Here is a 27,976-nt window from a genome sequence, read left to right as displayed (position 1 = left end):
TAGGTGATCAACAAAATACAAAAGAAAAAATGTCTTGGAAAGAAAGCCAAACACACAGTTGCTAAAAACAAAAACATGTATAGAAAACATTTGTATTTTACATAACATACTTTTCAAGCACATTTCATATTAAAGAAAAAAAATGACGTTTATAGATTACAGCTACACATAATATTTATTTCAACACATGTGTACAAAGAATATTATACAGCAACAAATTTTTTAAACAGAAAATATTCCGTGATCAGAAAAAATTAAGGATTTATTGCTGATTCAAAATAAAAAAACGGTTTTTCCTTTCTGTTTTCTTTCTTAGATGCCGTACATTTGTTTGGTATTCTTCAGACATTGTTTCAATACTGTCTCGACATCAATCCCTTTCAGTTTGGCTACTTCAAAGGCCACAAAAATGGCCATTCCTGGATGAGAGAATTTCACATCTCGTGGTACCTTAAAAGAAAATTAAGTCAAATTTACTTTTGTTACATCATAATTAATGGAGACCGGAATTACGAAGTAAGGAAGGAGTCGCATAGAGATATAGACAAGGATGAGAATGAAAACATTTTTTTTTTAATTTTCATAAAACCAGTTACAGGTTTTCATTTTAAACTAATGCCTACATTAATCTTTTTGGTCCCCCGACAAAAGGAGGGTGGATCTGTAAATTCACCCTTGTCCGTTCGTCTGTCCGCATTTTTCTCAATAACTACACCTTGTAATTTTTTTTAATTTTGCACAAACATTAAACATGATATGAGTAAAAAAGTAACAGAACGGATTTTTGGGGAAAATGCTGGTTGCCCTCTCTATGGGTGCCTTTCGGGTTAAAATAGCTAAAATTGACACTTTTGTGCTGATTAAAAAAGAATTGATGCCTTGGATTTTTATAAAACTTTCTGAAAAATTGTAACTAACTGATTTCTATATAATTTTGTTTGTCTATACATCGCAATAACTCTTGGATATGACCCAGGGGCTCTTTTAAGGCTAATAAAAACACTCCATTTTTGGGACTATTTTACCATATTTGTCTCAAATTTTCTGTGTATGTCTATTCAGCAGTTTTGCTTTGTGCTAAACTCAAATTTAAATATGTTAAGACCTTGGGGATTTGGGGGCGGGGGGGGGGGTTTAAAGGGGGGGGGGGGGGGGGCGATGGACTTAGTCATTTCTTGTTTTTGCATGGTGTAGAACTCAAATTTACATATGTTAAGGCCTAAAATTGCACCATTTGTTCATTTTCACCAAGATTTGATGTCCCCTAGGTACTTTTGGGTCTAAATGGGGAGGGGGGGGCTGAACTTAGTCATTTTTTTATGCCTCGTTCACTGTGCACTCACGGAGGACCATGCATGCTTCACTTGTTTTTTTTTTATTTTCATAAAAACAGTTACATGTTTTCATTTTAAACTAATGCCTACATGAATTTTTTTTAAAACTTATTCACCCCAAACAAGCCACAATGCCAATTAGACATAAAAGGTTACTATTTGTGACCATATCTACAAGGACACTATATAGAGAGTTAACCAGCAAGATGTCTGTCCACATTACATTTAAATTTCTATATCAGTGCAGTCAAGGAAGCAGGAGATTGGAAGGGAATTCCAAATTCTAGCAGTTTGAGTGAAGAAATTATTATATGACAAGATCCCTGGCGACACCAGATGATCTTGCTTTTCAAATAGAAGAAGAGAAGATGGAAGAGGGTGAGGTATGGTTGGGGGGGGGGGGGCATGCTGACACTTGGTCAAGGAAAAACAGATGTTTATGAGATTCCTGTCCACCAGAGAAGAAATAGTAAATATTTCAATGAAAAAAAAATATAAATAAATATGATAATAGATAATAGTTGTTCTTAAGCGGTTTTAATTTCCATTTTGTACTTATGTAGTGATAAGAAGAGGCAAAAATGTCCAGAAGAAATAAAATATTTCAATGGGAAAAAAATAAATAAATATGATAATGAGATTCTCGAGTTGGCAGAAAAAAACAATACAGGGTCGTTTCTCGTTTAGGTTAGAACAACAATTCAAATTATTAAAGAAACAATGTTCTGTTGAAAGGTACCTGGGGGGGATGCGGTCTCACTATTTTTGACTCAGATGATGACATCTATAGGAAGTTTAGGGTCAGGAAAAAGGAAAAAAGGTCACCAGCCGAAAATTTTTGACTCAGATGAGGAATCACTCATGGAAATAAATAGTTATCGCTTATCACATCAGTGCCGAGGTGGGGTTTTTAAGAGAAAGACAAACGAGAATTGTTCCTATATCACGGCTGTTATACATCTATCAACAACGGAAGGGTTGGTTTTAAACACCTGTGAGCAATAGGAAGAGAATTCAGAACTTAGTGACAGCTTGAGGTGGGAACTGAGGGGTGAGGGGTCGCCATCAGGCCTTGTTCGACCTAAGGACTAGTAACTCCTAATTTGATGATAAGTTAACACCTTAAACCAATGGGGGAGAAGGTTTGGGACAAAAGAAAGAGAGAAGGGGAGTAAATTAATAGGAAACGAAGAGAAAGAGAGAAAAGAAAGAGAAAATGAAAAGAATAAAATAATAAGTTCACGAGAGAAGAAAAAGAATAAGATAATGGAAAAGAGAAAGAATAACTCCAAAAAGGTAGAGGGAGGAATTTCTGATTTGATAAAAACGATTGTCTTTTTTAGAATTGGGGTCCTTTTACTGGCTGGCATCGAGGCGTCCACATCGCTCTCACCCCGCCTGATGGGGAGGGGGGGGGGGCACAAGAGCTAAGTTGAAAAGCTCTTGTTCTTAGCTGGGAAATTAATTAGAGGAACTTAAGTTATACAACCTGCATCATGAAGCTTGGATCAAAGAACTCGACTATAAACAAGTGTAAAACGATTTATGAATAATTATTTTGTTTCGTTGTATAAAAATGTCCCAGCGTTTTTCCTTATTTCTCGATTGCCGGCCTGAATGAGGATACAGTTTATTTCAGGTATGCCCTGATGCCAGATGATGAAAGAGATAGACTGGATCCAGCACGAAGCCAGAGTGACGGTCGAAATCGACAATGTTGCCACACGGACTTAGGGTCATGCACATTTCGCATGCCCTGAGCAGCAGAAGGATCTTTTCCAGTGACCAGTGAGAGTCTGGTCACCCTTGAGGGGTCCACCACTAGACAAGTAAGAATGTAGCCCTGCTGGGTTGCATCTATGGTCCTGTGAACTGGGAGCGACGAACACGGCCAGAAGTACATCACAAGTATGCTCCAGTGAACCAGAATAGCGACGGATGCGGCCCGGCCCTTAGACAAGAGGGTGTTAGGGTTATAATTAGAGTAAAAATTTTTTCTAGCATCTAGGAATTTCTACAGTGAAGAGGTGGGATTTTGTTGCTTGTTAGGTTGGGGGGGGGTATTTATGTTGAGGGAGCACAAGTGCTATGAGTTCCTTACAGCACATTCCAATCATAATTAATTTAGTAAACAAAACTTGAAAAAGAGCATTTTAAATAAATGCATATTATATTAAATGTTATTTTATTAATGTCTGCTTTCCCCAAGGCTTTTTTCCTATATATATTAGCTAGCCTGGGTGGCCGGTGTTGCCCGGGTGTTCGGAGGTATGTGTTAAGCAAAAAAACACAAAATGTGGTAGTAGGCAGACAGCTCGAACCCGTGACACAAAGGGAAAGAAAACCTGACATCTTACCGCTACTCCATGACGCGACCGGAAGTTTGGAATGTTGAAATTAGTAAAGTGATTCTAACTGATACGATGACTTGCAAAAATGGGACGCAAAAGCAAAACACCCTCCTCGTAGAAAACTGCCCAGGTGAGGGTGAAGAAATTAATGTTTCTCACCAATTTTTTGACATTTGTCATCCGAAGGGTCGAGCTTCAAAATGATATTAATCTCGTGAAAATCTGTCGCTTCTGTTGAAAGTTTTAGACAGTCATACAAACATATATACACACATTCATACATATATACATTTAAACAGACAGGTGAGATTTATATTATAGAGAACACAAAATACATTCGAAAATATACTATGTTATGGCATTATGTTTGAAAAAAAATTTGTTTTAATTATTCTAATTAAATATAATTTATAATTAACTGAACAAGTCACCGTTCTCTCTTTAGTTATGTATTATCACGACTACCCTCACTATGTCGATTTAACTACTATAATATTTGTAGCATGTCATTGTATATACCATAAACATATATATAAATTAAATGGCAAAATGTCTGTTTATTTGTATATAAGACTAGCGGGGGTCCCCGGTATTGCCCAGGTGTTTATCGGTATAAAAGAAAAAAAGTTTTGCGAGGCAGGTAGGTTCAAACCCAAAGACTTGAGACAAAGATGGAAAAGAAAGTGTGAAAAAACCTGACATCTTACCAGTCGGCCATGACGAGACAGGAAGTGAAAAGCGTTCTAATTTAACAATTAAAAAGTTAAGTGTCAGGTGCGTGAATTTAATGAGATCAAACATCACGCGACTTAACTTTGGCTGCAAGATGTTGGGGAAAATCAGTTCCTCATAAAAAGGTTAGTGTCCAAATGAATAGCAATTGTCTGATATGACGGGTTTTGGCTGCATTAATCAAAGCTGATTGCTTTTCTGGACCTCCCGGCATGAATGCCAGGTAAACGCTTTTGTTCGGATTCTGTTTCGCTTATACACGGAAAAACCAAATAAACACACGGAGATTAAGAAATACTGCGAAAATAGCATGTAAAAGTCACCCAAATAAAAGACACACATCATACCCCTTTCATAAATCGTAGATATTATAATCTAGGTAGCATATAAACAGTTCTAGGAAAGATACAAACGGATAAAACTATCCAAGTGTGATACTATGAAGGTAACTCATGAGTCACTAAATGCTGAGAGGAGGAACAATAGATAGGAAGTGACATACAATGTACACTGAAATAGGAAGTAGCAAACAATGAATCTGTAGGTATTTTTAGATCGAGCCTTTTCGATTTGACAATGACAATAGAAGCCTACAGAACAGATAAAACAGGGAAGGGCAACTTTCGGTAGCCGGGGTGGGGCGACTTCAGATACTGACACAGTTGACAACTAGCTGCCATTCGCAGTGGATGAGAGTTGATAGCGGCAGCAGTTGGACAGTTTTTAGTGTTGAGTGTGAAACAGAGAGAGCCGGATTGCGACTGACAGAGGAACGTAACATTGATAAAACGGGGAGAAGACACACGCACACACACAAGTCCAACCGTCAAATATATGTGAAACATTGCCGTTGTGTTTTTCATGTTTATTTTGTTTTAATACTTATTCTTGTGGACCCACGTGTGTTCTCAGTGACAGTAGCCAATGAGAAATATGACGATCAAGCCATAAGAAACACAGTGAATGAAAAATACCACGGCACACATGACGTTGGGAGTCGGCGGCTTGTCGAAGAGTAAGCTACGTGTGTTCACACAAGCAAGAAGACTGGATGTTATAATAGTTAAGGAAAAGTCCTGCCAGACGGTAGATTCCACCATTCCAGCAGACCACATGGTGAATATCAAAGAGATGGAGAAGCAGAGCAGAGCAAATACACAGAAACTGGCCAGAGAGCTCAAATGAATATAGAAGATGAAGAAAATCAAGATAACACCAATAATAATAGAAGCACTAGGAAGATCGTAAAAAGCTTTAAAAAAAATAATCGGAGATATTAGAATCAGAGGAATGGCTAAGAAGATACAGTGGATAACAATAATGAAAACAGTGGAAATATTAAGGAAAACCCCTGAATGCGGAGACTGTCAGACATATAGAAACTGCAACAGAAGTAAAACACAAAGAAACACCACAAGAATGGAATCAAGAAAACTGAAACTATATAATAGTAAGTTAAGCGCCCCCTCCCAAAAAAGACAAAAATTGTAGTGTCGGCATCAACTGTCATCACACCAAATAATCAAGCAGGGTTAAGGAGAATGGAAGACCCGAGGAGAAAAAGCAATAAGCCAGACCTCCACTGAATGAGTTGCCACCCAAATTACACTGAAGACCAATGGTCACTGCCAGCAAGAAATCAATGATAAACAACTGGTGCGATAACGTAAATTAATTTGCAAAGGTTATCAAAAGAGGTAGTGGGTAATGGAAATCTGGAGCAACTGTGTGAAATCTCCTAGTGAGTAAACAAAATATTACTTATGCAAGAATGTCTTGCTATGTTATAGTTTATAAATTTTTTTAATGAAATCAAAATAAGATAAATAGTGATAGCTTATATATATATATATATATATATATATATATATAATAAATTTTACAGCCAAACAATGTCGCAGCAGACAAGAGCCATGACAGTCAACAAACTTGTCCAAGATGCTGGATGGTATTGTCCTTTCGAGTTGAAACTCCTACTTGTGAGACATCGGCTTGGGGTTATTAGCTGGATGGATGACCGCGTCCCTTGTCAAGATGAAATAGGTCCATTTCACAGTCGGATTTCGGCACAGAGTGCTTGAGCTGTATTAGTTAATGGAATTTCTTGTGTGGCGTCTGCTCAGTTGACAGAGTGCTTGCCTCGCATGCAAGAGGCTCGGGTTTCGAATCCTGAGTTCGGATGTGTCTAACTGATGAGCCCAAATGAGGGCGAAACTAAAGTCTTGGACTTCTGGTTCGTTGACTGTCATGGCTCTTGTGTGCTGCAACGTTGTTTGACTGGAATTTATTATATATAATCTTACATTCTGAAAATCATGTGTGTGTGTGTGTGTGTGTGTGTGTGTGTGTGTGTGTGTGTGTGTGTGTGTGTGTGTGTGTGAAACAAGAAAAATTAACAATGAAAATAAAATTTAAATAAACCATTTATTAATCTATCAAAAATTCAAAAAAGGAATAATTAAAAATTCCTTAACCCATGGATTTTCAAGGATATTAAAAAAAAAAAAAATGCATCACTGGTTAGCATAAATTTGAAAATACATGCATAAGAAACTTTTATCTTTGTATCTTTATATGTTAATATTTTAAAAGTTTTGTCTATTAACAAAGTTTAGAAGCTACATAATTTTATTTATTAACTTAAAATAAAAATAAGCGTACCTTGATATTTATTATCGTTGCCTAATCGCTAATAATCTGAAATATCTCCTTCCGTTTAAATTTTCAAAAATAGAGTAATCTTTATCAACAAAGCTATAAATTATTTATATAACATTCAATTAATTTAAATATACTTTGAATAATTCAAGTATCAAAATCTGTGTGATTCACAATCAGAAAGTAAATGATATCTCGTGGGTGACATGTGACATGACATGACAGACAACGATTTCCCTCTTTTCCAAATAGTAAGAACCAAAATTTTAAACATTTTGAAAAAGAAATAAAATAAAATAAAAATAAACAAATTAAAGAATTGAAAAAAGGAATTGCTTAGGTTCAACAATCGATGACATTGGATTTTTTCAAAACTTGAAAAACCTACTACAGAATATAAATGCATTCATTCAATAGAGAATCATTTAATCAGAAACATTTTGGACGATTATTTAGAATTGCACTTATAAGTGAAAATTTTAAGTAAAGAAAATGCAGAAGATGCTTTATGATGTACGTACCTATCACAGAAGATGGCATATTCCAAAAATCACATAATTTTATCAATTAGCTTTTTTTATTTAAGAAAATCAAATTTTATGACTTGTTCAATGTGAAAGAAACCCGTCATCGTATTTGATTGAATTTGAAATTCATACCTGATTATCTTCCCCTTAACAACCTTTCCAGAATCAAAGGCTCATCAATCACTAAAAATTGAAAATTTTGATTTTCATAAATAAAAAATATCTTAATCAATTTTTATAATTTTTTTAATATAACATCTTTATGCCATGATAAGTAAAGGTTTTTATTTTTGTTTTCTTAAATAAGTGCAAAACTAAATAAGTACCGCATTTTATATAGGTAAAAGAGTTATCTACTCCTGTGTTAAAATAGTACCCAGGAGTTATCTGCCCTGATACAGGAAGTACAAGAGAATTATCTGCCCCTTAAAATTATAAGAAGCTATTTGTGTTTCGAGTGGAACTCAAGCAATGACTTGTAGAACAACACACTGCATACTTTAGACATTTTCTAAACAATGGCATTACAGAAAGTCATTAGAATAAATACTCACAGATTTTGGGAGGAAATAAGGTGTATCCGTCTCTAGGAGGAGGCGCTCAAGCGGAAGTTTGCAAGCCGTGTCGTGGACTTCTTTAGCACTGGGATAAGTTACAAGTGGAGTGAGGCCAATGTAAAGATTAGAAAATGATGAAAGCCATTCCTTGGCCACGTCAAAAGACTTTGTGAAACAATGACAATGGATCCGATAATCAGAAGGAACATACTAGAAAGGAAATAAAAAAAAAAAATGAAGATTTTTAACCACATTAAGTCACTGGGTATCTTAATATGCTGTTTTTGTTTAGAATTTAAGCTAATTTAAAAAAAAAAAAAATACAGAAAAATCTTTATGATGTATGTACTCGTCATGGAATGAAGATGTCATATTCCAAAAATCATATAAATTGATCAACTATTTATATATATATTTATTATTTATATTAATATTATTCTTAACTAAGAAAATCAAATTCTTTGAGTAAAATAAAAAGGGACTGATATGTTGCCATTTTGGAAAAAAAAAAAAAAAAAAAACGAAGACAGATAATTCTACAATAATTCAAACTTGCAACATCAGCCTTGTAATGCTCCCAATTTCACATCAATCGATTTAAATCATTTAAAAATTTAACTACTTGATCAATTTACATAATTTTTGGAATATGGCATTTCCATTATGTGATGGGTATGTATATCAAAGATTTTTCTATAGTTTTTTTTTTTTTTTAATTAGGTTAAATTCTAAATAAAAACCAAATTTTTTACTATTCAGATGAAATTTTATGTAATGACTTTAAAATGAGTTGGAAAGGAAAAGATCATTTTATTTAGAAAGTGAAATATTGATTCTTTTATAAATAAGACACTGGATATACAGAATGAAACGATAAAATTGTCGCTCTAAAGAAAACAACACTACAGCTTTATTTTTTTAACTTTTATTGAAAAAATCAATTCAGGTATCTTGATTATGTAATAGAACTGACATCTATTTAATGTAGCCACCTCCAGCCTCAATCACCGCCTCGATATGGGTCCGGAACTGGGAGCATACTTTTTCCACAAACACCGGCAGGAGCTTGGCAAATATTGGGAAGATGGCGGCAATCAGACTGGCTTTGGTGGTGTGGGAGGTCATGTTGGTGATGTTGTTGACGTATGACCAAACGCAGTAGTCCAGTGGGTTCAGGTCAGGAGAGGAGGCGGACTAGTGAGAGAAGAGTATAAAGTCGTAGCACTCCTTCTGAAGCCAAGCCTGGATCTCTTTGGACTTGTGGGCCGGTGCCAAGTCCTGCTGCCACACCCAGGGTCTGCCAGCGGCCACCTGATTGCACCAGGGGATCACCACACTCTTCAGCACATCCAGGTACACGTTCAAGCCAACTTCGAAGATGTGAGGTGGCATGATGTGACCCTCACTTGAAACCACACCGAAAACCATAACCGTGGCCGAAAACTTCACTGAGCTGTGCCTTCAAGTGTTGAACCATCTTGATTTGCATTTTGAGGATGTTGGCAATGGTCCTGTTGTCATAACTTGGATCAGTAGAGAGCATGAGTTGTACTGCAATGCATCTTCAATTTCGCTCGTCGAACATTGTGTCACTTTCAGACATGATAGAAGGCTCCTATCTCTCTTGAGATTTGTACACAACTGGCCCACCAGTAGATGGTCCACAACAAAAACAGTTTTCATCAAACGGAAAGTGAATCATGTCGTTTTTTTATAGGGTAACAATTTTATCATTCTACCCTGTATATGATATATTTTAGAAATCAAGAGACTATACATTCAAGATAAAACTGACACATTATGGTAAGGAACAAAGCAGTTCATACATAAATTGCACTTCTGGCATAAAGTTAGTGGCTTACTATTGCACGACTCATTTATATAAGTTCATACATCAGACAAATAGAATTTTAGAAAATTTTATAAGAATTTTTAAGAGGGCGCCAACAACTCTTCAGAAATCTATGAATTTTATCTTTTCTTCAGAATAATTATGCAGCAAGCAGTACTAATATATATTATGTTATAGATTTTAAAAATAAATTATTTGGTGCCATATTTATAGGACAGTAGGATCTAATGGGTTAATAAAAAATGATTCCGTTTTTAAACTTTACAAATGTAAAACACTAGTACAAGAGTTATCTCCCCCTGTGATCACTACTACTAGAAAAATTTAAACAACAATTAATCATAAGTTTTAATAGATTTTCACTTACCCTCTTATCCTGAGACAGAAGCAAGAGAAGTACCTTGGTAAGAAGAACAACCTACATTTTGCTTTTGTGGATCTAAAGAAAGCTTTTGACAGAGTTCCAAGAAAAGTGGTCTGATAGTTTTTGTATAAACAAGTCATTGGTGAAGGCTATTCAAGCAATGAACAGAAATGCTCAAAGTAGGTATCCCAAACTGGCCGAGTTTAGGTGCGAAAACTAGTAAATAAAGTAAAATTTCCCTTAACTTCAACTTGCGATATCTCGTTTGTTTTTTGGGTTATTTTGATATAGTTTTGATTTAAATAAAATTTAATCTTTTGTCTTTATAGATATATAATTCTTTTTCTTGTGTCTTTAGTAGTTTTTTTTTCAGGACTTTTCAAGTTATGCCTCTAATTTTGGTAAATGTCGCTTTATTTTTTACACAAAAAAAATGTTGATGTTTTTCAAATTTGTTGCACTTCATATTGTGAGTCTCTAAGTATATAAAAATGGTATCATTTTAAAGAAAAAAGGTCACTTAATAACATGGTGAGGATATTAAAAGGTTATAAGTGGTTTTTCTAAAAAAAAATCCAACTTGAAAACTTCAGTGAAAGAAACATGAAAGAAATTTTATAGTAAAAATTCCGAAAAAGGCATCGTTTTTGTAGAGGAATATCTCCTCTTTAATAATCTGTTGGTGTCATGTTTATGGCCCCATAAATCAAGGAGCGCACACTAATAAAAGTTGGGGTACCTACAGAGATTTTCAACTTAATGTCAGAGAGACCAATTATCAACTGTCAGCTAGCCAGTAGCCACACAGCAGCACAACGTACTGACTGACTGAACGGAAAAACATAAACAAACAACTCATTTCACTAGGGACTTACCAAAGTTCTTAAGTGAGTTTTTTTTTTTTATTATTATTTAAAAGTTATAGAAAGATATTTTTTTAATTAATATTTTTAGAACGTCATTAAAAAAAATGAAAATTTACAATTTAAAAAATAATGCCAGTTTATTTTCTATAGCTTTTTTCAAACTTTCATATGTTCTTTCATCGCTTTCTCCTTCGGTTACGGTTGGATAAACTTCAGCATTGTTAGATTATTTTAATTAAATTAATTAATAAAACCGTGTACAAAACATTTTTAGTTGTGTGGGACTGACGGAAACTTTTATTTTTTTCGGTTGGATAAACTTTAGCATTGTTAAATTATTTTAATTAAATTCCATAAACAAAATGTTTGGCTAGTGACTTATGACGATAAAGTATATGTTTTTGTTATTGTTCAGAAACATAAGTTTTTTTAATTATGAAAAAAAAAAAGAGAATTAAAAAAAAATTATGTAAAATAAATTACTTAAAATAAGCATTATTTATTTACTAATTTTTTGTTTCTTTGTTTTGGATTCGTAAAACATGTCAACATTTACGCTTTGTAGAAAAAAACTGACTAAATATAAAAACTCAGTTCCAAGGCTATACATTAGCAAATATATTAAATTATTTTGTCCTAAAATTTGAAAATAATTACATAAAAACTTTTTATGTCAGCATTAACAGAAATTGTGACAGAACACATATTAATTTTTTTTTGTCGTCACCCGTACATACACTCATAAACAATAAAAGTGGTTGCAGGACAGAATGGCTGGCATTCTGCAGCAAAGAAGGGTACCAATCTCAAATCACAAGTTATCGGGCAAATAGGTTTAATTCTCTATTTGAAAATGCCCTGGCAATATATCACCATAAAGAGCACATAAAATTATTTTTATCTGTGTTTGCAACATCTTGCAATATGAAATTACAGAGTGTTTTGGCTGACATTTCTGATGAGAGACTACATTCTCTACTTGCTGCAGTTGGTTTGCTGAACATTAATTTGACCAAACCTTTCTGGAAACTTGTTAACAGCACTGTTCAGTATGTTGACTTCCATCACTATATCAAGAAAATGGCTCTAAGTTTAGAATGCTGGATCAACAATCCCCAGTTGTTATTAAAATCTGACTGTAAAGGTGTATTTAATGGGGAATTCTTTGAGGAAGGCAATGTGTCTCTCTGTATTAGTCTCACAGCCCCTGAACTTGTTTTAGAATGTTTGCGCAAGATACTCAGTAAGTTCCTCATTGTCACTAAGCACCAGTTGCATGACTTTTTAGAAGGAGGTGCTTTTGGAAAAGATGTAGATCAGGAGACGAGAGATGCCTTGAAGACCTGCCGTTTAACAAATCTGTCAGGTGAGCATGCCTTTGGAGATTTAGATTTTAGCATGCAAACAAAACGACATGCATCACTACATAATCGATCATCTTCAAATATGCTTAAAGCGCAATCGGACAACAGCTTGGTTGGAAGTAATACCATCAACAAAGAGGCAATCCATTCTGAGCATCTCCAGAAAACATGCAAAACATTTGCGACAAAAACATGCACAACAAGAAGCCCTTGTGAAACTTCGTGTCCAAGAAAAAATTGCATAAAATAAAAGATTAAAGAAGGAAAAAGAATGTCAAGCTGCTGCTGAGAAAGAGAGAATTATTAACTCTGTTATTAAGCATGGTGGTCCAGTGAAGTCTGATAAACAGATAAAAAAAATTTCAGAAAGTGGTTTGGAAGCACTCAAAGACCAATTGAGATACCTCAAGGTTGTTTTAGGTGTCAAAATCAACACCAGTGGAAATAAAGTTCAACTGGAAGCTGCTCTCTCTGACTACTTGAAAAGAAATCCAATTGATTCATCTCCACCTCCACCAAAACAACAAAAAATGTCTTCCCTAAGTGAATCTGCTGAACATTCAGATAACTCCTGCAGTTGTGATGAAGATCCATCTCAGGATATCTTCAGTTATGAACATCAAGGACAATGGGTAGCTGTCTACTAATACACCAACTTTTACATTGGCCAAGTCATTGATATAATTTCTGCATCCAGCGCTGTAGTAAAATTTTTAATGCAAACAAAAAGAAAAGATTATTTTCGATAGCCTTTATCAGATGACATTGCACAAGTAGAGTCAGCATTTGTCTACAGATGGGATTTTGAGGTAATGCCAGTTTCAAGTGATGGTAGGATTTGGAGGGTTCCTGAGATATCTACCATAGCAGAAGCCTATGAAAGAATTCTGAGAGAAGATCGATAAGAAAGGAATTGTAGTAAGACCTAAAATATCTTTCTTACTTGTTTTTTAAGTTAAAAGTTTTTCAATGTTTAAAAAAAATGATTTGTGCCTTTTTTTTGTATAAAAAGTTTCTAAATATTATTGTCGTCGGTGCTTTTTTGGCGAGTTTAAATTTCCCAAAGTAAAAGTATTTCTGTGGCAAAAAGTTTTGTTATTAGAAACAAGGCAACCATTTTTTTGAATTCCTCACCTCAAAATTAGTAAAGTTGCAAAGTTTCAAGCTTCTACCACCAATGGTTACATTTTTTACAGCAATTTCAGTAACGTATACTTTTGACTCATTTTTTTTTACCTTTTTTGCCCTTTTTACAAAATTGCCTGTTTGACTGCTTTTACATGGTCCACAATTGAGTGGTTTTATCAATTTATAATTAAAAGAAAGAATTATCTTGATCTCTAATGTGTTTTGAATCACACTAAGAAGATTCAATACATTAGCTATTAAAATGAAATTGATATGAACAGTTAAAGTTGCATTTCCGTGTCGTATTTTCACTGTTTTCGCATTGATAGAGAGATTTTGCCTAGTGTTTAAGTTGGTTTCATCTAATATTTATTGCCTAAATTTGTATTAATTTTCATCTACTACAAGATGACATTACATTTATAAGGATTTTTCATTTGTTAGTAGCCTACATTTTTAGTTATAGACTATGAAATTTGGCTTCTCGGCCAATTTCAACTAACTTGATGGCTAATTGACCTACCAAAATAAATTTGGTATTTTTGTAAATGGTTTACAAAAATCTACATGCCCACATTACTTTTTTTTAGATATGATAAAAATAAAATTTTGGTTTGGGATACCTACTCAAAGTCATGTTAAAAATAACAATACACTTAGTGAGAGCTTTTAAACCAGTCATAATCACAAAAATTAATATTGTCATACCATCAAAATAAACAAAAGTTGTTGCCAGTTTTTGTGGAAAACACTAAACCCAGAAATGATTGTCTTGTTAAAAAAAAAAAAAAATTCTTTATCAAGTATAAGTAATTTTGGGTCATTTGTTATGTTAAAGTTTTTCTGACTAGGCGATAATAAAATAAAGGGTAAAATGTTATAAATGGAGTTACCTCCCTTTCATCTTGTATTTTTCATGTACTAGTGGGAAATTCCACATTTCCCTACCCTTTCCCTGACAATTGACACTGCTATCTCAATTGTTCTAGTAATCCAAGAACTGGCCAGAGAGATTTTATAGATAAAATTTGATTTATTTTTAAAACAGAAATACTGGATTAATTTGTATAAATTTTGGTGTACTATACATAAACTTTTTGTGTCATTTTGTCTATTTTCTGTTTACAAGCAATTTTTAATGAGACTGAAATTGGGGAATCACCAAATGTTTTTTCTTCATAGGATTAATGCACAAGAGTTAGTCAACATTTTAAAAAGAATATAAACTCCTCTAAAAATCCTCTCTATAAAGAGATGAACTAATTCTTAAGAAATATTTTCTAAAAGAAACAAAAAAGAAACATTTGCCATGAATAAGAAATAGTAAACTGAAAATCTATCTGGGATGATAATGATGAAAAAAGTTTCTTGCTGAGAACCCCCCCCCCCCATATTAAAATACAAAAATAAAGAAAAATCTATATGATGTACATTAGGGCAGGTCGATTTTGGAACCCCGGTGAGGCAATGGTGATGATAGTTGGGGTTTGACATAGAAAAGACCTACACAAAATATTTTTTTCAAAATCGTTATCTTTGCTTGAGGAAATGACTTTAAAAGTTGAAAAATTGAAGCTATCAAAAGTTTTTCTGTGAATTGTCAAGAACGTCCCATCATCAAAACAATCCGTACTGTTAAGAAAATGGAATCATTATTTAGAATATGTTTTAAACTACATTTTTAAATAAAATGATAATGAATTAATAACATACATATTAAATAAAATGATAATGAATTAATAAAATAAATATTAAGTGTAAAGGCAAAATTATGTTTTTTTTGTAAATAATACCGACCAAAGTTTGCTTTTTCATTTCAGGAACATTTTTTGGGGTGGAAGCATTTTAGATTTCACCATTGCAAAACATGCTCGTTATTGATATTGAAAATTAACATTTGTTTATTATTTAATTTGAAAACATTACGATTTAGGCTTAATTATTTCAAAAGGAAAAACAAAAAAACTTGTTTAAAATATATATTATTATATTTCAAGTGTCTGCAGTGAATTTAAACATATTTGTTTAATCTTTTTCAATTTGTTTTTCTATTAGGTTGGTGCAAAAATAATGTCATTCTTTTATGTTCAAATGAACGTCAAAAACATTTTTGCACCAACCTAATATTTCACATCAAATTCTATTGGAAATTTTTATTAAAATATGGTAAGACTCCAGTTTTATATTAAAAAAAAAAAAATAGTCCATACAATTTTATTCTACACATTCTTTACGAAACATAACCACATAAATTTTCAAGTTTTTCTACTTAATAAAAAAATACTTGCAGAAAATTAGAGTCAAATGTTTATTTCTTTTATTTTTAGGGAGTAATTGTTTTTAAGCAGTATTTTTTCTTCTAAAATTATAGTTTTAAAATCAGATAACACACAAAGATTAACATGAGTAAATAAGGAAACTCCTTTAAAGGAGTTTCGTTATTTGTGCATCTATGTTATTGTGCTAAAATAACTTTATTATTTAGAAAACCATTCTTAACATGGGGAAGATAGGAGATTTGTACTTTCACCTAACAATTTAATAAACAAAAATTTCATAAAAATAAAATTTAACTTGAAAGTACTATTAAAAATAGCATGGTAATATAGATGCACAAGCACTGGTTTTTCAAACTCTAAACATTAAACATTCGTTTAAAATGGCACAGCTACAGCAAGAATGAATCTCTTTATGGATAAATTCATGTTATCAAAGGCAGAGCTAAAAATGTCTGAATTAAATACAACTATGTCTCTGATTTGGTTTGGTCCTCTCTCTTCAATACATCTAATTCAACTCTACAAAGTTTTTGATTATCTCTATATAAATAAAATGAACTCATTTTTTCCCCGTGGGATTTTGACCTTAATAGGATTAAAAATCAAGATATTTTATGCAAATACATTATGCACAAACGGCAGAACAATATCTGAGGTTTGTTATAGGCTTATTAGTTCTCAAATTCCTCGATAATCTTAGATTTCTATACTTTTTCTGCTGAGAAGTCACGGCCAAAATCGGTTAAGATCAATGGAAGTGGTAAAATATTTTCTCTCTTAAAAATTCCTCCTCCCCCTGCCACCACTTAACACCGTTTGGAGATCGTTCACAAGGAACAGTTGAGAAGAGAACACCGGTTTGGCTTCGTAGTTCTATCATGTGAAGTGATTTAAAATCACTAAACTAAGCTGCAGTGCTCTGTGGCCTAGTGGTTAGGGTGCTGGACAATTCACATTATATTTTCACGTTCGCGCCGACCTACCATAGTGGTTTCTTTTTTTTTTTTTTTTTTCCTAAACAACTGAAATGGACTTTTCTTGGTGGCCGAACTGTTAACGTTGCAGATGTTTTTGTTTTTTTTGTTTTTTTTTCACACTTTATTTTCCTACTTTTACTCATGACTCCGGGTTTGATCCTTCCTGCTTTCCTACCATAACATTTTTTTAAACTCCCCCCCCCCCCCCGTCCTGGAAACAAACACTCGGGCAACGCCGGGTACCCCCGCTAGTTTCTTATAACTAGCACTTATTTTTTTTACATTTGAAACTGGAAGATAGCCTAAAACAGTTTCCTTCAGTTATAATCCATTTATTTATTTTACTTTTCAGATTAGAATGTCAGTAAAAGCACAGCATTCAGTTTTAACAAGTGGTCCACAAAATTTGCTGGTCCACCTTGTCGTTTTGATGAAACAGCACCCCCAACTTCACAACAAGTCATCCAGTATTTCCTCGAAAATTGTTATCCCCACTTAAAAATTAGTGAGATTTCTAAGTTAATTGCTAAGGAATTAATTAGTATTTGGCAAGCAGTTAATCCATAATTGCCCTTGTTAGGAGAATGTTATATAGGACAGATGGTCAATATATTTTGCTATAAGAAGGCCAAACAGTTTGGATACTGCAAGAGATTTCCTGTCAAAGTGAAAAGAATGAAGGAACTGCTAGACAGATTGTTTGATATATCTTCTTGTAGCTGTAAATTTCCTATCTTAAGATGTGATGATTTTGCAGTAAAGTGCAAGACAGAAAATTGTCAAACAAGGCACATAGTCTGCACTTGTCCTCCTAACAAGGAGGTAAAATTAATTCTATAGATTCACCTGCAATTATGTTCCTTTTTTTTGTGGAAAATAAAATAATATATTGGTATTTATTATGTAATCTGACTATTATTAAACATGCAAATTTTTCAATTTTCAGGTTCCACCCAAAGAACTGCCATTTAGAGCAATTTTTAAATTAATTGCTTGAACAACAAAAAGCCTAACAACATTTACTGGTCCTTTGGAGAAACTTTGTATCAATAATTATCAAGATTTGCCTCAAGTAGAATCCTAAAAAATTAGTGCCCTTCCCGATCATCATTATCTGACAGCAGAAGAAACAAATAATTTAAGTGTGAAGACCAAAGGCTACTTTTTGAGTATACTGTTAGCATTTCTCGAGAAGTTAACCGAAGATATGCAGCTTAGAAAATTTGGCCCTTGAATCAAGCAAGATGGCTAACATAAGCCACAAGATTAAGGTTTTAAGGTTTATGTTTATGGACCAGAGGTGTCTATCCTCAAACACTATGATAAATTAAACATTCTGGTCAAATTTATCATCCAAGTGTATGCAGTTAGTTGGTTTGAGATCAAAACCGACAATAATTTTTTTAACCAACAACAGTATATTTTAATATGATTCAGAGAACAAAACAGTTAACTGAAATCCAAATTACCGCTTTAAACAGTTCAAAGTATAGTGCTTTTACACTACTTCCGGAAAATATCATAATATCCATCATAAACTCAGATGAATTGGATGTGAGAGATGAGGGCATTCAAATGATTTTGTCCATTAGGTAAATAAATATTTATTCATTAAATTTTATTAGTTTTCTCAATTTATCCAAACAATAGTCAGTTTTATTCATGTTAGATCACAAAAATATAAAAAATAAGTGTTTTCAAATAATTGTTTTGTTTTTTTTGTGTTGTTTTTTCCAGAAATAGTGAACAACTCAAAAAAAAAAAAAGAAAAAGACTGAAAAAGATTACTGCTATCAATTTTGCAGCCACACACCTGTCAAATTTGATTGATTTTTCTCAAAATGTTGTATATGAGCAGGAAGCAAGACAGACACATTATTACAAAGTCATTGTCCAGCAAATTAGACCTTCACTTTCCTCGAAAGGAAAGTATACAGAACAATTTAGTTTTATTATAACAGTTTATATTATTGCATTTAATAAAAAATTAAAATACATGGTTCTGTAACTTGTATCAAGTTGTTATATTGTGTAATACATCTCCACATATCTTTCTGAAATGTGAAATTTAAAAGACTTAGTTGCTAATTAGCTTTTTTTTTACAATTTTTGTTTAATCAATGCAGTAAAAGTTGAGATATTTAGCTAGTTGTTGTTCATAATTAAAATTATAATTCATGTATTTATTTTTCTTTCAATGTATTTCATATAAATGCAATTTTAATTTAATTTTTTATAAAAATAGTGAAATTTCAAAATCAGTATTGTGTAAAATGCTATGAAAATGAACGATTTCTCAGCATTTTTCTACACGATTTTTAAAATTAAATGCTCAATTTTCTGTTCAAGATAGGAATCTAATTTTTGGTATATGTTCTTATCACATCAAATCCCAACTATCATCACCAGTGCCATGTTGATTTTCTGAAAAAAAGTTGCAAATCAACCTGCCCTAATGTACATGCCCATAATAAAACAAAGATATATTCCAAAAACCATAAACTGATCAAGTAGTTTTATTTTTAGGCAATTAATGGGCATTCCTAGGCATTACAACATAAATCTAGTAAGTATGCATTATTTTTTTTAGCTATGTCCCTTGCTTTTTGAGATTTTTTTTCAAAATGGCAGACAAGAAAGTCACTTCTCAGATACTTACTCATAAAATTTGATTTTCTTATCTAAAAATAAAAATGATTGATTAGTTTGAGTGATTTTTTGGAATATAATATTTTTGTTTCATCACAGGTACGTACACCATCCATATTTTTCTTTATTTTCTTCTTTTAATATGGTGGAAAATATTGGACAAGAACCAAAAAATAAAATAAAATTGGAATAAATTACCTTTTTCAAGATTTGCAAACAATCTTCCTGTGCATCTCTACAGTGAATCACAAGTGGTTTCTTGATAGCCAAGGCCATCTTGATTTGGCATATAAAAACCTTTTTTTGGATTTCAGCTGACTCAAAAAATCTACAAAATAAAAATGCTGTGTGACAATCTTTCATATCTACTAAGATGAAAAGAAATAATCATAATACTTAATGATATTTCTGATAAAAGTTATTGTTTTTATTTATATATTTCAAACCATTATCTCTATTGGGTGATTATTATATTTACAAGCTTTGTGGCAACGGTGCAGAGACAGAGGAATAAGCAACCATGGTTGGCAAGTGCCCGCTGTAAAGAAGCAGAGGCACACAAACCTAGAACCATATAAATACATGGCGATTATGATTATGCAAATTTAGGTGCTGTTGGGAGTTCAAAAATAAAATCAAGCATTTTTGGCTCAGGAGCAAGTTTTGTTTTGGACGCCATGTCATTTGCATGTGTTTCAAACTGATATTGTTTATTTCTGTTGTTGGGCATTATCATAACTTTTCATTCGATCTGGAGGTCCATCATCGGGCAGTGTCCAAAGCATCCTTCAGATCAACATCAGAACATCCCTCGCTTAGGGGACAGTCTGTAAGGATGTGTGGGATAGTCTGCATGTCAGCGCGACACAGACCCTGATTGTCCTGTACATAGTCCTCACTTGTGCAGATTGTTCTGTGTTTTAACAACCTTTGCTCGGGTCTGCTTGAATGTTATCCACTCTTTCCAGGGCAGTTCAAAGCCTGCTGGGAGGTCTTCTTTTGGTGCCAGAAGAGCCTTGTTGTTGTTGTCTTTGGCTAATTCATTCTACCAAAACAAGTGGAAAGACGCTGGTGTTGTTCGTCTGAGGTTTATGACAGTTGCAAAGCCCTTGCGAAATGGTAATCGCTGCAGTACCTCTTGGTGTCCAAACCTTTTATTATAATCGGAAACCATTTAGAACAGATCTCTATAATATCCAGTAGTTCCCTTTTGTTAAGTTTTGTTAGAGATCATCTGATTGCCACAGATGAAAAGTAATTGTTGAAATATCTGATGTGACCGGTTGCCAAAAATTAAGATTTTATCCATTTAAAAATCGATTGTTCTAAAATAAAACAAAAAAAATATGTTATACATAGAATTTTGTTATCCTGTAAATGTCGATCGATTGATGCCTCTGTTCAGCCTCGAAAGACAAAGGATACCCCTGTAGGAGCAGTTGTGTGTGTAATTGTGAGGAAAGGGTCACGTAATCCCTAACCACACCTCTCCTGAATCGGCACTGTTTGAGTCCAGTTACAAGCAGTCCAAAACGACTGGAAACAATGCCGAGATAAGTGGAGAGCACATACAGCACCTGGAAGTCGCAAATGGTCACCCATTTAGTACTGACCAGGTTCAACGTTGCTTAACTTTGGTGATCCAGCAGGAACCAGTGTGTCAACGTGATTATGCCATATCCCTGTAAATGTAAGAAGTTTTAAAACGTTACTCTTTGCGTTCATTTAAGCTTAACACCAAATTATTCTAACAAAAGAAAATTTACTCAAGTATAGTTGTTAAACTTGCTGATTGCATACCTCCACCTACAACTGCAGAATGGTTAGATATGACATAAGTTTATAGTAAGAAATACAGATTCTGTATAAAGTGGAGCACTAAAGATAGGTAAAGAATTTTGCTGTGATCTGACCAATCAGCATTCCCATATAAGGGCGCTTCAGGCAACTGACAATAAACCAATCTCATCTTTCTCAAAAGAAGTTATGCCTGGAAGGTTTGGTTTGGTTGTTTTACGACATATCAACCTTTTTCGGGTTATTTAATGACGAATCCAGTTATTTTGGAAAAAGTTTTTATATCTCCAAATATTTACTTGTAGAGCTTGTATGCCTGGAAGAATGACATTCTAAGACAGAACAGAATACATTAAAGTAGCACAACAGGAAACAGTAATTACTAAAACATTCATTGAATTAAAGGAAAGTTTTTATTTTGTTTTTTGTTAATGTAGACATTTCTGAATATTCCGAATTAACCATTTTAATTTATTTCAAAATTGTAATTTAAATGAATTTCTCATTTTCAAAAAAATTCATTTGGTCCTGGTAGTTAATGTTTTCTGCTGTGTTACTGAGTCGCTTTAATGTATTTGTTTTGATTTATCAAAATGTTTTGCAAAACTTTAATTTTGTGATTGTCTTTTGTCCTGAGTGGAACTCTTTAAAAATGAAAACAAAATATTTATCCTGTATCTGATCTGCAATGGCTTTAACTTGATGATCAAACTATGGTCCAGGTAGATGTGGGACTGAAAACTATATGGAAAAATCCCATCAATTATGCTTTATCAGTAAGTTGGGATTGATGAGATCACAGAAGCTTTACACATTCAGTTTAGTTGTTTGGTTTGATTGCTTCATTTTATGACACATCAATCCTTTTCAAATTATTTAATAACAAACCCAGTCATTTTGGTAAAAGTTCATATGCTTCAAATTTTTATATTTTGAAATATTCATTCATGATATTTTGTTTCGTTAGGGGTTTTTAATGCATTTTCAGGTTATTTAATGCCGAATCTGGTCATTTTGATAAGCAGTTTTATACTCCAAGTTCTTTATATTTTCAAATATTTATTTATAGTGTTTGGTTTGATTATTTTACATAATATATAATTATTATATATCAACTGATTTTGGATAATTTACTGCTGAATCCAGTAATTTTGGAAAAAGATTTTATGCTTCAAGTTTTTTATATCTCCAAATACTTATTCAGTGTTTGGTTTTGTTTGTTTTGTAGCAGAATGTTTTCGTTTTTTGATTGCAGAACATGATTGAGTTTTGCAAAGGGAAAGGAAAAAATGACAATTAGATCAATTTTTGGTTTGGTTTTGGCCAGGAAGCCAATATCATCAGACAGCCTGATCTGGTAGCACCAGGATACACACATTGCGTCTCGTGGTTCAGCCAAGTACAACATTCCATCTCTTGCATTAATACTATCACATGTTCGGATATTAGCAGCACTGATGTTGTTGAACAAGAAAGATGTGATTAGAATCTGTAAAAAGTGATAGAACTGCATACAACATGGCTGGTGTCAACCATTTGAATCCGACTAAATGGATAGCAACACGAGACATGACCTGATGTTGCCTACCCTAGAGTCCAGTACACTTGCAACACTCTAAATACCAAGTACTAGATCAAGAAAAATCAAAGATAAAACAAATTCCAAAATGTGATGCTGTCTTAAGAGTGGAATAAGATTTTTGACTTTTGGACAGGAGAGGGCACTTAGCAAGAATAATCCAAGGGAGATCACTCAGATTATTTTGCCTTTACAGTTTAGACTTAGGAACTTCTACGTCCTGTGATGCATGAGGCAATCAAAGTATATCATCATTTTCAGTTTGAAGCAAAATACACAGCATCTCTCCAGCTTTTTTCCGTTACAATCAAATCTCTTCCGATTATGCTTCCAGTTCATTTTTGTTTTTTCTCTTTTTCCATCAGAATCCATTGTTGCACTTAGCAATTCTCTCTGTGGCCAATCTTAAGGTACATTTGAACTAGCCTAGACATCATTTGCAGATTATTAACCATACTACCTGTTGGTAAGTGTGTGGTACTATCGCTCCCCGGGAGGGTTACTTGGTTGATGAACGTCTTGGGAATGCAACCAGCTCCACGGGGAATGAACGATATCCAACGATAGGCACATGCTGGAAACAACGAAAACGGGTCGATCCGTCGTCAGCTATAACTGTTTGGTATGGGTCGCATTATGTGTGGTCATTGCAGGCATCTTCCCATCGTCGCTTGTTGCGTGTTCATTGCAGCTTTCTGTCGTCGGCATTAATATGCTGAAATCGAACACTTGTATGAAAACAGCGACAAAATACATTTTTATAAAAATATATATAATTTATTAAACAGTTAACAAGTTAGGAAACATATTTAGTCAACCCATCGCGTACAGCGAGCAAACCTCAACTGTCTTTACAACAATCAACTTATATTTATTTCTCTCTTTCAATGACAGAAATAGAGAAAGAAAGAGTGACAGAATGAGAGAGAGAAATATGCTTTTCACACAATGTTTTAGTTTTCAACTTCAGATATCCGCGTGTAAATCTGACCTTTAAAAGTTTCATAACACCTGTCACTCAAACCCAACCGACATGATTTAACGTTCCCAAACCCAAAAACACCTGCATGAAACGTTTTTAACTGCATCACAAAGTCAGGCACAAGGTTAGAAGCTAGATATAGGGGTTATTAATTGAGCAGTCCCCAGTTCCCTTAAAAGGGGCTACGTCATTGTGCCACAAGTGTGGTCTCTGACTTCTTGGTTCGTAGTTTGATTACTCCATTTGATCCATAAAATCGTTCCAAGGCACTTGGAATCAAACGCATCTAATTTCCTCTCATGGCAATTTTGCTTCCATATGTGGATAAGAAGCAATCTATAATATAAATCTTACCTGTCTCCTTAAATGTATGTATGTATGTTTGTATATCTGCCTAAAACTTTCTATAGAGGCGACAGATTTTCACGAGATCAGTATCGTTTTGAAGTTCGACCTTTTGGATGACAAATATCAAAAAATTGGCTAAAAACAGTAATTCCTTCACCCTCAATTGGGTACTTTTTTTACAGGGAGAGGGCCGCTTTTTTTGCCGATATTTTCGAAAGCCATCTCCTCTTTTTGATTGACTAGCCTTAATTTAAACACTTGTTACTTCCAGTTTGGCAATAGGCACAACAGCAAAGATGTCACATCCCCCCCCCCATTCCTATCCTCATTTGCGGTACGGGTTCGAGCCTCCCTGCCTACTACAACCATTTTTTTTTTTGCACAACACACACCTCCAAACACCCAGGCAATGCCGGGCACCAGGCTAGTGATTATTAAATCCTAGTTTAGCTCCAAGGGTGATTTTACAGCCTCAATATTATTAAGCCACTGGAATTCAATGATCTTTTTAATTTATCTTGTATATAGATTTAAAGTCAAAGAAAAAAACAGCATTGAAAAAGGATTTTACGGCCAAGAATTTGAGGGAAGGGGTATTGTAAATTTATGTTGTAAAGAAAAAATAAAAGGGTGTTTTCAACTGTACAAACCGTCCAGAATAATCGAGTCCAATTTCACCCACAGCAGCTACTTTTGGATTTTTTAAACAGTCAGCCAGACCCTTCTCTGCATCTGCGGTAAATCTAGTTGCTTTCTTGGGGTGACAGCCCATAGCAAGCCACACCATATTATCACTGACCAACATCTTCCACAACCCTACAGTTATACAAGAAAATAACACAAAAAATCATAAATCAAAACAATTAGCACAAGTTTTTTTTATTTTTAAGTTTTATCATTAAGATAAGTCATTCTTTCTCGTGTGTGTGTATATATATATATATATATATATATATATTAATATATTAGTGATGGGACGATTCTATACTAGATTCCCAATTCAATTTCCAATTCTGGTTCTTTATAACTCTGTAAATATTTAACTATAGACCTGTTAATTTTCCAGTTTATCATAAAAACGCAGGATAAATGTGCAGATATTTTCTCAAACATAAAAAAACATACTTGTGAGAGGGTGATCTATAGATTTTAGTTTTACTGGTAGTTTAAAATCAATAAATATTTATTATTAATGCTAGCAGTGGAATATTTTCTTTTAAACAAAATCAAATTAAAAAAAAAAGAGAATTAAAGGAATCGTTTTTAGTATTGGAAAATAGACATAAATTTATCCAATTCCAATACACCAAAAAGTTAAGATTTTTCTGATTCCAATTAATCGTCCCAACACTAATATTTATATAGAGATACGAGTTGCCAAATGGAAGAATAGAACCGATTTCACAACCTGATTGCCACTTGCACTTTAGTAATGGTATGTGCAATGTTTTAGTTTTGTAAAAAGAAAAAAATTTCCCCCAGAAATTAAGTTAATGTGTTGAAAGAAAATGACGTAAGAGAACAGAAAGTCAAGAGTGTGACGTGGTAAATAAATTAGTCTAACCTAACCTCTTGGAGTTTTGGTTTGAAAGAAACCAGATGTATTTCACAGCTGTTCCTCCCTTTCCCTACAGAAAATGAGGCAGAACAATACTTATACTATGCAATTTGACATGTGAAGCTTGTGTAATAATATTAATGACAAAGCCAGGACATATACAGATATTCACTCACGTGGACAGTTAATGTCACGCCAGCATTTTAAGGCATGGCGCGAGCACAACATCATGGAAGGAAATGCATACATAGGTGTTAAGATGGGAAGGAAGGAAAAGAAGAAAAAGGAAAAGACGCATAACAATTAAATCCTACCTTCAGAGGTGAAACTTTTCGGCTCACAAAATACAGCCACACAACCTGCAAAATTACTTGGGAAAGAATCCAAGTTTTTCCTATAATATTTCTGGAAACTTCCATCAAACATAATCCGGTCAAACAGAAAATCTAGATGACAATGAGAATCTATGAAATTGTTACGAAGTGACCAACACCGATTCATAAAGTTAGATTTCCAGTCACTACGTCGCGCCACCTGATCCAAACGGTGCTGAAAGGAGTGATATTTCTCAACAGCGACATGAGAATACCTCTTGGGAAATAAGTGACAATTATCTAACAATCGTTTTTGGTGGCAGGCACTGGGAGGTGTGTCGAGGAGTGAGGCATGCAGGCAACGCGACGAGCTGTGCCAGTTTTCTCTCTCCGAAACTTTCTGGTAATGCCGAGGACCAACATCCGACATGCTCCATTTTTGTTTCCACTGTTGTATTTCTGTAGAACTTAAGGACTCTGGTGTCTTGGGAGTTTCTAGGAAACTGTCGTTGCCAGAAAATGTCTGGTTTGATAGAGATTCTGGAGAGTTGGCGCTCCTATAAGACATAAAGGAATTATTCAGTTCTTTTTTAGGAGAGTCGAGATTTAAACTGGCTTTTGAAGATTTTTCCAAGCTCAGATTAAGAAATGATTCTGTCTTCATTGATTGATCAAGGAATTTTGGAGAAGAGGTACTGATGAGTTTCCTTCTGGAGTGGGATGCAAAGCCACTAGCAATGAAAGGTAACCATGACGATTTAAGAGCTGGCATTTTCGGACTCAAGACAAGATCAGAAAAAATTCCCTTTTTATAGCTGGTCTTGAGAGCTGTAGAATCAACCAGGGTTGAGGCAGTAGCATCAGAAACTGATTTTTCTTTGCCTGGTGTATCAGTCATTTTAACGCAGCCGTTACTTGGTAAATGCCTGTTTATCTGTGAAGAACTTGCTTTGTATTTTGCTGCTGCCGCATAAGTTATCTTATTGTCATCATCGTTGTCTTCAGAAGCGGAAAACCATTTTTTCTCTTTTGAAGAAGCCTTCAAAAACAAAGATTCTTCCCCTTTATTACCAAGTTCTTTGTCAATGTCTACAGAAAGATCTTCATTCTTGGTTTCTGGTACTAATTTTGATACAGAGTTATAGTTAACCTTGTTAGAGGAACTCTGTTTTCTTTTCTCCTTGGAAAAGCTTAAAGTAGGTGATGCAGTTTCAATTTCAGAAATTGTTCCCAAAAAACAATTCTTGTTTGTCCTGATGCCATGTTTTCTATTTGAAGATTTTTTATTTGAGTTTATTTTTGTAATATTCAAGTTCTGGTCAGAAGACATGTCTAACACATGCATATTAAGCTGTTCCAATTTGCTCATAGATGAAGCGGTAGTATTCTTGGCAATTTGCAAGTTAGGATTAGATGTGAATTTGCCAGACTTCAGTGAATGTTCACCTATCTCACGAGGATTGTGTCTTTGCTTCTTATTCCGCATTTTTATCACACAGGATTCTTTTTCTGAATGGAACAAAAGTGATTGTCAAATTCTTTAGGATGTGCAAGATCAATAAAATACACGCCTAGTGATCCAAAGACTTTCTTTTCTGTGGCCAATTTTTTTCTAATATAACTGTTTACCCTCTGCAGAGTTTTCTCCCTTGAGTTCTTTCTTATGCGCCAAAGACGTTTCAGGCTGACTGCATTTCATTACACAATGAGACAAAACAGACTGGTTTTTAGGAAAACCAACTGGTACCATTAAAAGAAGT

General features: G+C 33.9%; 1 protein-coding gene across 1 annotated transcript; it reads right to left on the bottom strand.

Moving 5' to 3' along the window:
- Positions 1-156: 156 nt before the first annotated feature.
- On the bottom strand, positions 157-27,976 carry LOC145277687 (uncharacterized). Its single transcript, XM_080129372.1, has 5 exons — positions 26,217-27,976; positions 24,995-25,160; positions 19,837-19,966; positions 8,157-8,369; positions 157-450 (listed from the first exon to the last, which is right to left on the bottom strand). The coding sequence occupies exons 1-5, from the start codon at positions 27,700-27,702 to the stop codon at positions 313-315; spliced, it is 2,133 nt and encodes a 710-aa protein (XP_079985498.1). The 5' UTR covers positions 27,703-27,976; the 3' UTR covers positions 157-312.

This window comes from Euprymna scolopes, chromosome 6, assembly GCF_053919585.1.
Source record: "Euprymna scolopes isolate OS-2025 chromosome 6, ASM5391958v1, whole genome shotgun sequence".
Lineage (NCBI taxonomy): Eukaryota > Metazoa > Mollusca > Cephalopoda > Sepiida > Sepiolidae > Euprymna > Euprymna scolopes.
Note: the sequence above shows the minus strand (reverse complement) of the source record. Positions and strands in the feature narration are given on the sequence as shown.